The sequence below is a fragment of the Pezoporus occidentalis genome, unplaced genomic scaffold, assembly GCF_034315485.1.
Source record: "Pezoporus occidentalis ecotype Australia unplaced genomic scaffold, CSIRO_AGI_Poc_V1 ctg137, whole genome shotgun sequence".
NCBI lineage: Eukaryota > Metazoa > Chordata > Aves > Psittaciformes > Psittacidae > Pezoporus > Pezoporus occidentalis.
In genome coordinates, this window is record NW_026913177.1 from 723,410 (window position 1) to 740,086 (window position 16,677).

General features: G+C 51.3%; 1 protein-coding gene across 1 annotated transcript; it reads right to left on the minus strand.

The window, feature by feature from the left end:
• Positions 1-3,064: 3,064 nt before the first annotated feature.
• Positions 3,065-16,676, minus strand: CTSD (cathepsin D). Its single transcript, XM_062609372.1, has 9 exons — positions 16,440-16,676; positions 15,808-15,964; positions 13,509-13,632; positions 11,760-11,878; positions 7,588-7,787; positions 6,319-6,441; positions 4,989-5,133; positions 3,982-4,080; positions 3,065-3,344 (listed from the first exon to the last, which is right to left on the minus strand). The coding sequence occupies exons 1-9, from the start codon at positions 16,505-16,507 to the stop codon at positions 3,183-3,185; spliced, it is 1,197 nt and encodes a 398-aa protein (XP_062465356.1). The 5' UTR covers positions 16,508-16,676; the 3' UTR covers positions 3,065-3,182.
• Position 16,677: the final 1 nt, after the last annotated feature.

Genomic DNA, 16,677 nt, shown 5'->3' on the forward strand with positions numbered 1-16,677 from the left:
TATCTTATACCTGGCACATGGGGCCTTCATTCTGCACTGGAGTCTCCAGCTCCCGTACAGCAGCACTAGGGCTAAAAAAATCACACAGCAAGGCAAAAGGGATGGATTTTTCTTACATTTAAAAAAAAATCCAAACCCTGTGTTCCTCATCACCAGGATGGATCCACCATCCACCATCTGGGAGCATGAACTCCACATCCTAGTTGGTTTTAGGCTGGACTTAGAAACTGGAGTCCCACTTTGGCTGTTGCAGGACCACTCTATAGCTCAAGTCAAGTAGGAGCTAGTTTTGGCTGGCCCAGAGGAGCCCCTGTTGGAGGACTAGCCTTCACAATACTCAGCCAGGAGATGTGGCCCCAGGAGAAGGCTGTAGGCTAGGACAGATGCTGGGAGTGCCTGCTGCACCAGTAGCACTGGGTCAGGCTGATAACACTGCTATGTCACCCTGCAGAGGCTGGGTTATGTTTTAATACATTGAAAAAGACAAACCCAACAAGCTCCCAGCACAGTTCCTTAGCAGAGGGAACGGAAGGATGGCCTTCTGAAGCACATACGAGTCTACATGAGTGGGGGACTAGACATACTGGAACATCAGGTTGAGGAGACAGTCTCTGGCCACTGAGGAGGAGTTTGGCATCCCAAGCTGCTTAAGAAAAGACGACTGGCAGAGTTAAGGGGGGAAATACTGTATTTTCTTTTCAATTTTCTACAATGAGACAGTAATTCTGACAGCAAATTAGATTTAAAAAATACAGTCATGTGGTTAGAGTTTGGTTTAAAAATGCAAATAAAAGAACAAGGGGAGGAGGCCCATTCAGGGAAGACTACGATGAACTGCTCCTCCAGCCTATCTGAAGGTATGTCACTCAGGAAATCACTCTGGGCTATGCTCATTCTCCAGGCAGCAGCCTCCTGCCTGCCCTACAACAGACATAGCTCAGCCTTGGGTTACTGTGGAGGCTATGACTCAGACAACATAAGGCATTGCAGTGCACCAGAGCTGCAGCCCAATGGCTTGTTCTGGGGCTGTGCTGCACGTCCTGCTTGGATGTGATGCTGAAGACATTCAAAACCCACTGCCAGCTCCATGTCAGACTTCCCTGCCCCACATTAGGTCTTGATTAGCGGGTACCCAAGAGGCTATCTCTTGTCTCGCCATGCTGAAGAAATCCTGCAGCTGGGAAATGATGCAGCAGGTCTTGGAGGAGCTCTGGGCACTTTAATTGGTGTGGAGCTGGGGCTCTCTGGAGAGGTGCTGAATATCGGCTGATTTTCAAGTACCATTGATGATTTCTTTTTTTGGTAACATGCCACTGTTCTCTAGCCTGTCTGCAACAGATGTCCTTCGGCACCCAGATGCAGGTGAAGATTACAAGCCAACAGAAGCAAGGTTTGGGAGCAGCATTTGTCACATCCAAGGTCGCAGGGGACAATGCATGTGTCCCAGGTGCGCCCAGGCCTGACTGCATTGCTCACTCCAGACCTCTCCAAGGTGTGTGGCACGGTTATACAGCCAAGCTGCAGTGTGTGGGGACAGGGGATCCATAAGCTACATACGCACTGTTCAACCACAGTGCATACGTACCTCAGGACTTCTTCCCCAGTGGTGCCTCTGATGCTTGTGGAGAATTCAATATTGGGGATGATGTACATCCATTTCACCAGGCATAACCTATACACCCACTGTCAAAGACCTTTCCTGGGAACTTCCTTGACCCCACTGGTACTGCTGGCAGGATTATCAGTGAATTCTGGGAAGCCAGGATTTTACTATCACTTTTGGCTAGTCTGGGGTCACAGCCATGGCTGATCTGGTCCCCTTGCCACTCCCAGATTTACCCCTCACCTGCTGCCACTCCCTAACTTCAGGACCTTATCCAACACACTAGGAAAGCTAAATCAGCTACAACCTCTCTGAAGCAGGACTGTGCCTCACTTCATGTGCAACATAGGGTGGACATGAACAGGGCTCTCACCAGCACTAGTAAGGTGGAAAACAGGTTAAAGGCAGTTGGATTTCACAATGGGGTGGCAGGAACAGTGAATGCAAGCCCAGCAGCTGCCACAGCACCCTCCTGCCCAGGAGGCTTGCTGGCTCTGCCAACTGTCTGGTTTTGGGCAGTTCAAAAATGCTGAGAATAATGTTTCCAAAAGGTCCTATGTGGCTGACAAACACCTACAGAGTTTATCCATGTGATTTAGGCTTGTAGATCACTTAACTGCTTTAGGAAACATTATTCTCAGCTCACTGGCTGCAGATGAGGCTGGGGAGATCTGCAGTTTGCAGAAGCTGGCAGAAGTTCACCAAACTAGAGAGAACCTTTGTCAAGTGACTTTGCTCAGCAGAAAGCCAGGCCTTTGTGGCTATGAATTCAAGTGACCTCTATTAGATCCTATCTTGACCCCCTTTATATTTGTACTCCCTAAAGATTCCCACTGGCTGGAGCTCCCCTTCAAATTCCTGTCCTGCAAGGTCAGGCATGGGGACGTCACATCTCCAGCTCTCTCACTACTGTCATCACTACACAAAAGCACACAGCCAGAGCCCTTGGGCATGGTACCACAATCCCCCATTGCTCCAGCACGGGACACGTTCTTTTAGGACCAAGCCAGTACAAACCCATTGAGAAATGACCTTGCTGTCGCTGCCTGAATCTGTCATGGAGGCGTGATGAAGCCATCCACTCCCCCACTTCAACAGTGGTAAAGCACAAAGTAGTAAATCACTTGCCAGCAGCCTGCCCTGTCCCTCTCCCCCAGCTCAGAAGCCCAAACCCAAGAGCAGCTGCACAGCCTCTCTGCAGGAACAGAGGTGTCAGGGGCTGGCTCCAGCCAGCTGCCCCCCAGGAAGGAGACCAGGGCTGGGAGACATGAGAGGGCCTTGTTCAGCTCTGAGAATCAGTCTTAAAAACAGATACTGAAAGACCTAGCAGTAAAGCAAGGGGCTACTCCAGCTGGAGTCATCAACTAGAGACCTCCCAGCACCACCTACTCAACAGAGGGGAAAACATAGCCAGCAGGACACTAATGACTATTTTCCATGTAATTTTAAACCTAGTTCAATTTCTTTTTTTTTTTCTTTCCACTCCCTGGATTTCTAATCCTGGTAATCTTTCTCCATGGCTCCTGTGCATGTGTGGAAGTGTGTGTGTGGCAGAGGCAGTGGGAGGCGGGTCAGGCGTTTAGGCACATTTGGCAAAGCCAACAGAGTCATTATCACGGTCAAATACAGTGTAGTAGGGACCGATGAAGACATCTCCCAGGATCCAGAGTGGGCCCCCAGGGGGTGGGACGTCCAGGCCTGAAAAGCCGCTCAGGCAGATGGTCTCTCCTTGTACAGAAACCTAGACAGAAGGTTGAAAGCTTCAGTCTCCCTTGGTCCTCCATTTCCCTTGCCCTCGCAGTCTTAGCAGTAACACCTGACAACGCTGGCTGTGCTTCAGCCTCTCCCAGCTTGAGATAGAGTGCTTGTTGTGAAAGTAACTCCCAAACCACTGTTCTCTTGGCTCCAAACCCAGCTCCCCCTCCCACAGTGCTTATTGCAGCAAAGCATCAGATAAACCTGCATGTGCCCATAAACTTCCCAGCCTATGCAATGCTGAATTAGAGCCATCACTGAAATTCTGCACAAGTTGATTCTGATGGCTTAAATGCCAGGCTGGTGGCCTCTGCTACGATAAGCTTCATGGCACCAGAATCCAACAAGAAAGAGCAAAATATTTATAGAAAGTGATGCAACAGTTTGCCTACCCTCCCTCTCCCATCCTCCCATCCCTCATGAGCATCACGCAGGGATCTCATTCCTGCAGGACTTTGGTGAGGTTGCCTGGCTCCATCAGCAGTGCCACCACCCCAACATTTCAGACTTTTTCCACAAGTCGCTGCTCTTGTGTTTTAGATTTCATGGTTGATGATTGAGTGGAGGCAAAAGTTAGGCCTTAGAGGAGAAGCACAGGGCTGGAAAAAGCTGCCTGGACATACCTTGAAGACATACTGCTCTCCAGTGAGCTGGTAGGGCTTCCCTCCTAGCGTTAGTGTGATGACAGGCAGAGATGACACTTTATCACAGGGAATCACATACTGAAATAGTAACAGTAAAGGCTTTAGATGGCAGCTCCCACACCCTCAGGAAAGGTCTTCCTCAGACACAATCACATCTTTGCTGTAGGTTTCCCCCAAAACCAGCTCATCATGCAGAAGAGGCTTGAGATGGGGTAAGCAGGCTGCTCCCTGCCCAGGGCTGCAAGCTGAGGGGTCAGAAGGTTTTAGGGACAGAGATGGAGCCAAAGGTTCAGCTTTTGGCTCTGCTGAGCACCAGGGCTTAGCATCCGATGCGGCAAGGCTGGGGGTCTTGCCACAGAAGGCAGAGACACGGCTCAATACAGCCTAGAGACATAGACAGGGTGTGATAAACAGACAAAGCCAGTTTAATTAACACTGGCAAATCTTGCAGGTCTAACTTGCTGCAGCATGAAGCAACACTGCAGAAAAGACCTACAAGTGCTCATGGCTCTGTGATTTGGGAAGGGTTTTGGAGAACAGAATCTTTCCTAGAGGCACCCTGAATCCCTGTTTCAAGGAGGAGAGATGACCTTGTGAGATTAGCTGCGATGGTTAAAAACTTGGCAGGGAAGGGTTGTCATTTGCATTAAATAAAGTGCCTTTGGACTCACATTAACAGAAATCCTTCACCTCAGCTGCAACTTAGACCCATTGTCCCCTGCCTGCCAGGGATGGGTGGCAGAGGTGACCCAAAGCCTTCCAAAGTTCATGGAACCTGGCACTCTGACAGCATGGGCAGGAAGGTGAACACTACATGGGCTCAAAAGACAGAGGGGTTCCTGCTATGCCAGGGGCTTTTGTATGAGCACAGGCTGGGAACGGCAAGCAGAGGGAGTAGAAGACCAGGGTCTGTAGAAGGATCTGGGTGCAAAGCAGTGTGGATGACATAATGACCATGGACTCCCACTTTCCCAGCCTGACCTCACCTGGCCTTTGATGAGTGGTTTTGCACCAATGGCTGTCTGCAGCTCCTTCACTTCCTTAGTGGGGCCAGTGATGAGTGAAGTTCCTGTGTCCACGATGGCCTCGCAGCCCCCTTTGCACAGGGTCAGCCCATTGGCAACATCCACCCTGGGGAGAGGTGCCCAGACAGAAGACAACTGTTAAGAGTCATCCCAAAAAAGGCTGTGGGAAGCAGAAGGCAAAGAGTTGAAGATGATTGAATCTAGGCAGTATGTAGGCATGGAGTGGAGGGCTGCCACAGATGCCCAGGAAGGACAGATGCTCAGAAATACTGATGCAGCACCAACTTAGTGCACAGAACCCCTAGCTTCCCCCTGCCTGCTCCCAACTGAGCAGGTGCCTTAAGGTGTTACTGCACTTCTGCAGAGAGCCTGGACTGCTGCCTCTGTATCCTGCCTGCCACCTCCGCTCCAGAGCGAGCATCACAGATAATGGGCACATGAGTGAGCTCAGGGCAATGCATTAGGGAATTGTATTACCTGTGCTACTGCAAAAAGCAAAGGGTTAAAGGGGTGGTGTGACAGCTGAGTGGGTCACAGGCAAGGGAAGGGTTCCTGTATGTCAAAGAGGCAAGACAGGAGCTACTTGGCTTCCTCTCCTGCATCGTGTTTCGCAGCAGTGCAGATGGATAAAACCTTCCAGCCAAATGTCTGCCAGGCTTTGCCAACGAGGCAGGGCTGGGGGAAGATGAGAACTCAAACCCCGTGCTGGGGTGGGATGCAGTCCCTGGGAGAAAGACACACTCTGATCACAGGCTGCTTTTAAGTTCCTATCACGTGAGAGAGCTCAGAATAGACCGTGGGGCTGCTGGCCAGCAGATCAGCCCGCTCTCCTCCCCTCTGCCTCCAACAATGCACACTGATTGCCGCGCCATGCCCTTCAGTCAAGGGCTGGCTTCCTGAGGCCTCATCCTGCTTCTCCAGAGCGTGCAAGTGAGCCTATAGATCAGGCCTTGCTGAAAGCTAAGGAAAACTGGGATTTAATCCGTGGGGCTCATCCTGACTGCAAGGATGACATGCCAGTGTTTTATTCCTGCTTTGCAAGGATGCAGCAGGCATTTTCAAGGGTCAAAGATCAACAAGAGGGAAAGATTTTGCAGAACATCTCCTGGTGTTTTCTGCCTCTTCTCCCCTTCCAGCAACAGCTTTAGGGTGGGATTTTAATCTGTTTTTTGGTGTGGATGTGTTTCAGGGATAGAGATGATTCCTTTTTGGGGAGGGCCTCAGCCCAACCCCAAGTGTGAGCTTTCTGCACATGTCCTCACGCATGTAGCCAGGTGGAGGAGGGACTTACGCATCCATGTGGACCTGCCAGTAAGCCTTGCGTGTGACATTGACCCAGCTGAAGTCGCCACTGTAATACTTGGGGTCGGTGCCCCCCAGGAGCAGCTCGCCACCAGGCTGAGCAGCAGGATCTCTGAAAAATAAAACAACCAAACCTGTGAACATGAGGGTCAGGGTGGGAACAACCCCCTCTGCATGCCCCCAGACTACATGCCCAGGTGCTTAGTGGCGAAGCACAGTGTTAGCAGCATTGGAGACAGATGATTTACATTGCATTATTATACGTCAATATAAGGACGGATACTGTGAGATAGGCTGGGGTGAGGAAATGGGATTTTTTTTACCCAAAGCATCCTGCAGCTTTTTGCCTAATGCTTTCTCACAGACACCTGCAGAAACTTGCTGTAGAGAAGTAGGACAGAGAAGGGGAATGGCAAATGGGAACTGAGCACTGACACAAGGGACCCCTCAAATAATCAGCTTGTAACAAGCACCCGTGCCAGGGCTGGACATGGCTGATACAGCATTAGGTTATCTTCACTCAACTCCGTGCCAGCCAGGAGCCTCAGAAATGAATCCTCAAGGTTACTGTCAGATAAAAGCTCACTGCCAAGCAGATGGGAAGAAATATGGTGATGGGGGAGGGCTGGCTTTGAACAGGTCAGAGCAGCCTCTCTGCTGTCCCTGCTCCTGGTGTGCTACTTTTTGGGCTGAAGTACTTCAGAGCCCCCCTGTGGTGCCAGGAGGGTTATGTGGTGTCCTGGGGGAGCAGCAGTGGGCGGGAAGGCACTGGGAGGCACAAAGGATGATCTCCCTGTAGGTGAGAGAGTGTTAGCCCCATCATTAGTGATGACTGGTGTGGGGCATGCTTGCCTGGGAGGTGACACTGCGGTGGCCATGTGTGTCATGGATTTTGACAACAGACTGGGGCTAACGGGGACTGCACTAGCAGCATGCAATCTCTTGATCACAACCCTGCTTATTTTCATTTCCCTTTCCTCTGAAAACAGCCCCTGTCTCTTCATCAGTTAAGAGATCCAGTAGCAGATCTACCCAGCTTTTTATCAGTAAACTTCTACTTCCCTTTTTGTTTCAAAGCAGACAGCAGAAGAGATTTTGGCCTGACTGCTCTAGCATGGAGACCTTACTGGAATCTCCCCTGTGGTGCTGGCCAGGGTGTGAATTGGCACATGGCAAGAGGTGCTACCAGGAGACACAGAAAAATGCCCATCTTGGCTTGCCCTCGAAATGATAGGTCTGCCACCAAACCAAACACTACCTGTTTAGGTAGAAAGAGAAGATGTTTTTCTCAATCAGCTTCTGTTCCATGATGTTATCGAAGAAAGGGGTGACCTTGTCCACAGAGATCCTTGGGAATGCCATGCCCAGGATTCCGTCAAACTTGGCTGCAATGAATGTGATGCCTGGCTGTTTCACAGCTTCTCCAAAGATCTGGTTCTTGATTTTCAAGTTGCCAAGCTGAGGGGAGATAGGGAAGGAAGGGAAAAGCAGATTATAAAGAAAACTGACTCGGGGGACCAGGGCGGAAATGGGATCTCACTGAACGCAGGCTATAGTGTGTCCCTCAATGCACTGCCACACTCCTGCCTGCTTTTACCCTTCCATTTGTAGGCAGCTGCAGAAATCAGATACCCTGGTGGCACTCTCCTTGCGGGGAGAGGTGGGAGGGGTGTGGAGGGCAGGACACAGGCCACTCTGGCTGCACAATGGCACCTTCTGCATTCCTGCAAAGCCCAGCATACCCCCTAAGGACTGGAGCCTCCCTCTCCTCTGCCTGCTTCACTCAGCCCTTTCAGCCTTTAGCTGGGTTCAGGCACTAGCCATGCCATCTTTCAGCTCCTCCTCTTTGCACAGAGGGACCTATATCATTTTGTCCCCCCTACATCCTCTTGTGCTGTGCCTTTAATCCTCAACATTTTCAAAGTCATCTCTGCGCCCTACCTCCTCGGGTGTTGCACCCATTCCCAGCTGGGAGTGCAAATCCTTCTCATCTCTGCCAACAACCCCTGTGATCTCCCCTACATAAGAAACATCCCCAGGATATTGCTGCATCTCCCAGAAGAGCCACCAGCCTGCAGAGACCTCCTATAGGAGGGGAGAAGACCCAGCTGGGAAAGCAAGGTTGAGCCGAGAGCACTAAAATAGCAAGTGGAGTACTGTGGATGCAAAGGTCACCTCTCTTGCCAGCCATGAGAGGGACTGGTGTTCCATGCTGAAAGCTGAAATGCCTCAGAAGGGCAGATCCCCAGAAAGGAGATCGCAGAAAGCAGGATAGCTGGGCTGACAGGGAGCAGGAGCTGGGTCCTGGCTATAGCAGTTCAGAAGGTTTCTGAGCTTCTGGCTGACCACAGGCAGTGTTATCATCTGCACAATTTCAGTCTCCCAGCCTGCAGCTAGCAGCACTGTAGCGAACAGGGCTGGATTGAAAAGCTGGTGTCTCCTACCTGATGGCAGATAATGATCACTGTAAATTACTAATATCCCCCCAGGGTTAGACAGTGCAAGGCTGGGATGCTGGCTTTAATGGTATCTGGAGGCTTGTGCTAGGAAAAGATGATCGAGCCTTGCAAAAGCTAAAAGCCACAGAGCAGGATGTGGGGTAAAACAGCTTAGAGCAATGTATCTGCTCAACACTGTGCATGTGGCAAGTACCCCACTTGTATGCCACAGGTTTACAAAAGCCACAACTCCACCATGCAGCACCACTGGTCCTGCTGCAGCTCAGGAAGTCCAATAAAGCTTCCACTTAAAAAAATTAAAGTGCAATGGACTGATAAAACTGAGCACCAGGTTTGTCTGAGTATTACCCTGGTTGCACATCCCAAGAGGAAGGCAGGTACCTGCCCAGTGGTTGGGGTGCCACTCTGCAGATGCCACCACTGCAGACTCTGCCCACGCTTGGACCTCAGCAGGACCAAACCCCAAGAGCACCTCTAGCAGAGTGCTAGTGCAAGCAGACAGATCCTTTGTGTTTGCCCCTCACTAGACAAAGAGCAAACAAAAATCATGACCAGTGGATGGCTGTGTAGCGGCCACTCCTCTGCTCTCTGCAGGCAGGAGTCAGCACGCTGCAGTTCACCTGGCCTCCTTGTTAGCACTCTCAGCCAAGCAGGCAAGCACTGGATGGTAAAAGCAGACTAAAGGCGAGAGCCTCCACGGCACAGTTTGGTAGCAGGGCTTGAGGGTCCCCTCTGCAGAGGCACAGGGGAGAGGTGAAGAGGGCCACTTCCTGTCGGGTGTATCTGCACTGCAGCCCTGGAAGAGACCTTGGCCCCATGGCCAGTGACCTTTCCTCTACTGACCTTGAAGGACATCCCAAGATCAGGCTGTGCTAAAGGGAAGAGATACTCTAGCAGCAGAGGGCTGGTTGAACCTGCTGGTCTTTGAAGAATGAGCAGCAGCAGGGAGCGTAGTGCTGCAGGGCATCATTCCTCTACAGAAGGAGAAAGGATGCTTGAGCTTGTCACCCTCTCCAAAAAAATTTCAGGGCTGAGGGACTCTGGACCACCTGGCAAACAGCATCTTTTGGTCAGATGTCACTGCTACCACAGGCTGCTGTGGCTGCTTCCACTCTTTGGGATGGCTGGAGCCAAGAGGGTCACCCTGAAGGCTGTTTCAATGTCTGTATTTCCAGACTACAACCAACTGGGAGGTTGCCTATAGGATAATGTACAGCAGAGGAAACATCCTGGTGTCCAAGCTGAAGGTCCCTGATCCTCTGAGTCATCCCTGCTCTGTGTCCTGCACAGGCTCCATGCAAGAGGTTTCTCTTGCTTCTGCCCAGGCAGAAACCAAATGCTACAAGCTGTGCTGGCTACCAAGAGCCATCCCTGCTTCCTGAACAAGCTCAGGCACAAACTCCTTTCTCTGAGCCATGGGGAAGTGGAGAGCCAGCTAGCAAGCAGGCATTAGGGTGATAATTACAAACAAACAAAAAAAAAGCTGTGATTTTCCTTCTGACTCACTTTCAGCCCCTGCATTAAGCCAGAAAGTGCCTAAACCAGCCCACACTTTCACAGCACAATCAAGTTCACTGTTTGAGTTGCTGTCCTGCTCCATTACTGGGATGAATACAGATGCCTCCACCTGCTCTGCATTTTGCCTACCTAATGTAAGAGAATCCATTAATGCTACATACATGGTGCCTTCATGCAGTGAGAGCTGTGGGAAGGCTCAGTTGGGTGGCCTTTTTGCGGTGGGGTGTTTATAAGCAAGCTGAGGGACGCAGGAAATAAATGGCATGAAACAAACCTGAAAATCCAAAGCTTCATAGGCTGCAGAAGGCAAAACCAGAGGTGCAAAGCTGCTGGGGGAGACCTGTTGCTCTCCCCCACAGCCTTGTCTGCACCCATTTTCAGGGTATACTAAGCCCATCAAAACTCCTCTCCCCCAAAACAGGGTCCCGCACCCAGAATGAGCTGCCGGCCTCTTTGCAGTGCAGAGGCAATGGCTGGTGCTTCCAGGCTAGCCTGAAATTTTCATGCTATAAGGACAGGCAGAAGAGTGCTCCTTGCGTGAGCCACCCAATTTGGGCTCCTCTTGGATATTTTTCTTCTGATCCCAATATAATTGATAATCCAGTACTTTTCAGCTGAACCTAACACAGAAAACCACAAATCCCTAGATTTATGCGCTTATTCAAAACTTTTGCTTTGTTTCCCTGCCACAAAGCAAACACATGCTCTTATCCCTGCCAGGAGACCAAGTGATCTGGGAGCACATGTCACTGATGCTTGGCAGCTGGCAAGCTCTCATGAGCAACTGTACCTGTGAAGCAGTCATGAAAGGTGCCTGCCCTTCGCAGGAAACTCAGCCTTTGCTTGCTGAATAGGAAGCGATGAGAAGCAACCACCAGCAACATGACTACCCCAAAGCTGCATCCTGAATGCTGCTGGTGACCCATCCTCCAAGGTATTACACAGCCTTTGCAAACATAAGCACCAGTTCTGGACATGAGACCAGGATGGGATTGAAAAGAGCCCATTTGTGGCCAGTGTTTCGGCAGCTGCCTGAGTGGATGCCCACTACCGCATTGATATTGGCCAAGAACAAGCTGTGCGCCACCAGCCACCTGTGGTGGTGCTGGTGTGCATTTGGGCTGGGAAATTTCCAGGGTAAGGAGGAAGAGGGTTGGAGAGATGGCCAGAGACAGTGTTTGCAGGCAACAATGCATGTGGTCCACACTCTGCTGACCTGCTGATTAATACCTTCCCCCTTCTCTGCTTGCTTTAGTCATTGTCACTTCCTCAGTCATCATCACCACCTTGTTTGCATCACGACCTCTCTTCAAAGCGCTTGGAAACACTGTGCTAAAGCACACTCTATATGAGTAGGACACTCAAGAAGGGAGGCCCATTTAAATCAAACAGCTTCTAGTGGTCTTACAAAAGTAGGATTGGGCAGCTCAGGGCAAAGGCAGTTGTTACTCACCGTGACAGTGTCCTGGCTGAGGAACCCAGAGAGGCTCCCTGTCCCATAGTGGATGGCAAACTCGGTGCCGTTCTCCACATAGGTGCTGGATTTAGAGGCATCGTACTTGTGGTGCAGCACTGCAACCAGGGAGGAGAACACGGGGACATAAAACGTTAGTGCTCCTTGATACCTAGGGTTTGCCAACACCTAACCCCACACCACCCAGCTGATCTGGACAGACACTCAATGATGTGAAGACAGGACTGAACCCAGCATTTGCCAAGGCCAGATTCCTTAACAAAGCGTTTCCAACGTCTGGGGAATTACGTGAGCAGATCCAATTTGGCTGTTAAATCGGATTTTGCCACTGGGTATTAAAAGCCTAGAGACTACATGGCTGGTGTTTCAGGGTGTGTTAAGACAGCAGAGCAAAATGCATCCCCCTGTGCCATAGAGAACCAGAATGGCTTTAAACATAGCCTGCTCTGGGCATGAACATTTTCACTTGTGGATTTCTATGTTTCTTTTACTAAGACTGGCTGGATTTTTTTTTATATGGTCATTGTTTTTTGCACAGAGAGGCCTCAAAATATTTTTTTTATTTGCAAAGGAAAAGGACTTTCCCTCAATGTAGGCTGCTTTCCCCTTGGAAAGGTTGGGAACTGTAAGATACCCCTGTTTTTACAGCTAGGTAGATTCCTCCTCCACAGATTCCTCCTGAGTCAGGAGTTGGGCAGTGGTGTGTAGCAAGCTTGGCCAGCCCAGCTCCATGGCTGCTTGCTGAGTGGGGCAGACAGCAGATGGGGACAGACCAGCTGAGCCCTGCAGAAACCAACACGCTATACAGGGACTTCCATGGCTGGGCTGTCTGGATGCCAGCCTGGCAGGAGGCTGGGCTCATTGCATACTTGTGATTGCATACCCTTTGATCCCAGCACCTCCTGCGCCACTGCCTTGAGAAACCCGCCCCCTGCTACAGATCAGGAACATCCAAGAGAGACCAAGTCTGGACCTCACCACCCTACCAATGTCCTAAATCTCATTCACATATGCAAAAAGAAGGTCTGCCTTCTCTCTGGGCAACACAGGACCATACAAGAAGCCCAAATTTCCTCCTACTCCCAATGAGCACTTTGGGCCACCTCCCATGGTTGCATTTGTTGGCTCCACAGGTTTCTCTGCTCTGCTTAAGCAGCACAGCCAGTACTTTTAAATGGCATTTTGCCATCACTGGGTTTGACACCTTTGGCTGTGGAAGTGTATTACATAGGAATGCCACGAGCAAAAAACCTTGTAGTCCCCAAGACATTCTCATCTCACTGTGCCTACCTGGCTCTCATTAATTATAAAACCATAAACATGCACGCACATGCTCCTTGCAGTAACAGACCAGAAACTAGGGTGGTTTGTATCAGATCTGGCAAGTGGCTGATTTTTTTCACCAGCCTTGCACAATGGGGCGACAGCAGCATCAGTCTGTAATTTGGGGAGAAACATCACAACCTACGATGCTGCTCCCCAGCTGCAGGGCTGAGGCTGTTAGGGAATGTCTGAAGCTGTGTGTGGGCGACTTGGAGTGGAAAAAACAGGAAGGGAGTAATGAAGGATGGATGCAATTCTAATTCCAACTCTGACCCTAAAGAGTCCGTCGGCTTTTGGCAAGCCCTTTCACACTACTGCCTGAGTTTCTGCGCTTGCAATGCCAGGATCTGCATTTTGTAGGGAAGGGGAAGATACTGAGCTGTGGCTGGCACCGGTGACACTTACAACAGGCGATGTCCAGCAGGTGACAGTGCACAGATGGCACCCAGAGGTTGGAGGAGCCAGTGTCAAAGACCACAGTGAACTTTTGTGGTGGGGTTCCGATGCCGATCTCACCATAATACTGGGCCTGCAGAGGAGGAGAAGGGAGCCATGAGTGGAGGCAGCTGGTAAAAGAAGGGATTAAAGACTAAAAAATCTCTTGGGATTGACATCAGCTTCTTATCTGGACACTGCCTTCCTCTTGTTTTAGACTGTGGTGGGCACCCAGTCTTTGTTTTTTGGAAGGGATGATCCCCTTCAGTGTTCATACCACATTACAGCAGGTGTGAAAAGGATAAACTGGGGAGGAGAAGTGGGATGGGTGTTTGCGGAGGAGGACTTTTGGGGCAGGGACACAGGGCAGAAAAGAACTGGAAAGGTCTGCAGGCTTGCATGTGGCTCAGTATACGGAAGAAAAAAAAAGATGGGAAGAAGCCAAGCAAAACACCTGTGTTACTGAAAAGCTGAAACTGTCTGGGAAGCTGCTTCACTAGTAAGTTTGCAGAGGAACTGCAGCCTTGCAGCAGCTCTGCTGCCATGGGTGGAGGTACAGCTGCCAAAGCTTTTGGTACATGTTGGCAAGTCCCTGGGATGGGAAGGAATAAACAAATGCTCAGTTGCAGGTTTTGGTAGACTTAGGAGGAACTGGATGGAGCACTGCCAGAGAGGGATTTAAGGCTGTTGGGTGAGAGTTTGGGAGGATGACTGGGGAATGCTCAGCAGGTCCTGGATGGACCCATTTTTCCCCAGCCCTCCCAAAAGGTCAGAGGGCTGTGAAATGCCCAGTGAGCAGCCAGATCAGGGTCTGGAGAGAAGGCTGTAGCAAAGGAAGTCAGACTGTAGCCTTTCAAAGCCTCCACATGTACTTAATTAGGGGAAGGGAAGTTGGGAGAAAACAGGATTATCAAAGCTCCTGCGCGCTTAGTTTGCAAGGGCTGCTCACTGAGTAATTACTAATCCATTACAATTAGCCATAATGGGGAGGCAGCACTTGCTTCCAGTGATTCTGTAGTTGTTGCTGGGCCTTGAAAATTAACCCCCAGTCTGTATACATCACATATACAGACCCATGAGGGGTCCCAGGGGCTGGTTGGACCGTGTGGGACAGACTAAGGGAGGTGGCACCTTTCATCCCAACAGCCCCTCAGGCAGCTAGAGTTTTCAGCCAGGCCAGGAGGGATGCAGCAGTCCCTTATCTCCCACCACAGGCTGGGCTGTTCCCCCCTGCGCCAATGGAGCAGAGTCCTTCCCTGAGGGCAGCCTGAGCTGTGGTCGCAAGAGACAAGGCCATGGTGCAACTGCTGGCACCCTGGCTTTCGACACCACCGATTAAAACACCGGCAGCCCTTCCCTGCCCAGCCCTGGCAGGGCCGTGTTGGCTGGGTATCAAGAGCCCCTGGGAAAAAGGGAGGAGGGGGAAACTTTCTGAATTAATGTCCAAATAGGCAGCGGCAGCTTTATTCTGCTGGCCAGTGTGCACTTCCCCACCATCCCAAGAGCTGTGAGGGTACCCAGTGGAGAGCCCAGAAACAAGAAACACCACATGTATCTGGCAGCTGGGGAAGGGCAAACCTCATGTCCTTTATGTGGCTTCTCCTTTCATCTCCATTTCCACCACGAAGGTCCCTTTGCTCCCTAAGCTGCTAAGAAGAAGGTGGAGGTGCAGGGTGGGTTTTCCCAAGGCCATGCAGAAGATGAAGGATAGCAGGAGGAAGGGTCAGACTCACAGACTCACAAGCAATCTGATGCCCTTTCTGAGCTATCTTTTCCTGCCCCATGCTTGCTCTTTTATATTCAACTCCTCAATGAGTGGAGCATGATCTTTATGCCCCCCAACTTGCAGAAAGTGGAGCCTAAACAGGCCAGAAGATGCTAGGAAGGACAGCAAGCAATCAGACCCCTATTTACAATAATTAAATAGTGACAAAAGGGAAAAGAAATAGGTCACAGAAGCTGCAAAACTCCCACTTGGGTGGCAGTAGATTGTTTGTTATTATTATAATTATCAGTATTAGAATTTTTAGTTTAGCAATTACGGAAGCAACTTTCTGCAACCACCCACTGAGCCGTGGGGGTGCATGAATCTGTCCTATGGGATTAACACCTCTCTCTCCTTCACTTTCCCAGCTGTGGTGGGATGCCACGGCTGGCATTCCCCACCATCCCCTTGGGATGGGTACCCCCAGAAGTGACAGCCTCCTGGCTGCCATCATGCTGGGGTCTGCTGCAGTGGAGGGGTGGTGGGCAGAGGAGTGCTACTCACATCCATGTAGTTCTTCAGGATCTCTGGAGTGGGCTCAGCCACCTCACTGAAGCCAAGCTTGAACTTGAGGAGCTGGGTCAGAGCATTCATGTCCGGGATCTCACTGTTCACCTCGTTCAGGACCCGCCGCATGGAAGGGAACTTGGTCAGAGGGATCCTGTGAGGGGAGGGCATTATTAATGGGGGTGGGGGGCTTCTGGAGAGGGGAGCAGCACAGCTCCACCAAAACCAGGGGGACTACCAGCATGGGCTAGATCACGTGTGGGCTCCTGTCGGCACTCCATGTTGGATCCTCCTTGCTGTGCTCCGTGCTTTTCCCAAAGCCAGAGGTTGGGGGGGTTCGGGGAGGGGGGGGGGGGGGGGTGGGGGTAGTAAAGGGGAGAGGGAAAGGAAGGGCAGCAGGTGACTACCAAGGTTCACCGGGAATAGGAAAAATTGGGGCAAGCCCCTTCCATCAGCCCTGAATCCTCATCTGTGGGGGGTTCCAGCGCTTCTCTCCTCTGCTTTGATGGTGGCGGAGCAGCCCTGCGTGGGGGTGCCTGCGAGAGGAGCCCAGAGGCCACCACTGCATCAGCACTTGGGCTGCATGCCCCATGTCCCCACCCGGTCCCTATGGGACCCCCCCGGCTCACCTGATGAGGGCCGCGCAGGGCCCGGCCAGCGTGAGCAGCAGCAGGAGGAGGAGGCTGCGGGGCGCCATGCTGGCGCTGCGGTGTCTGTGGGACGCAGAGGGAGCCGCGGACGAGAGGCCACACGCGGCCCTTGCCGCCCGCCTTCCCTGTTTTTGTAGGAGCGGCGGCCCCTCTCCGGGGATCGCTCCCAGTCAGCTGACGGGATAAAATTGCAACCGGCAGCGTCACGTGAGGGCGG

What these genes read in the sequence shown, in the direction of transcription:
- CTSD (XM_062609372.1), bottom strand. Translation starts at nt 16,507, where the DNA reads ATGGCGCCCCGCAGCCTCCTCCTCCTGCTGCTGCTCACGCTGGCCGGG. An exon ending in CCCTGCGCGGCCCTCATCAG is followed by an intron (nt 15,965 to 16,439) that starts GTGAGCCGGGGG and finishes CTCCCCTCACAG; the next exon opens with GATCCCTCTGACCAAGTTCC. An exon ending in TTCTCTTTCTACCTAAACAG is followed by an intron (nt 6,442 to 7,587) that starts GTAGTGTTTGGT and finishes TTTATTTTTCAG; the next exon opens with AGATCCTGCTGCTCAGCCTG.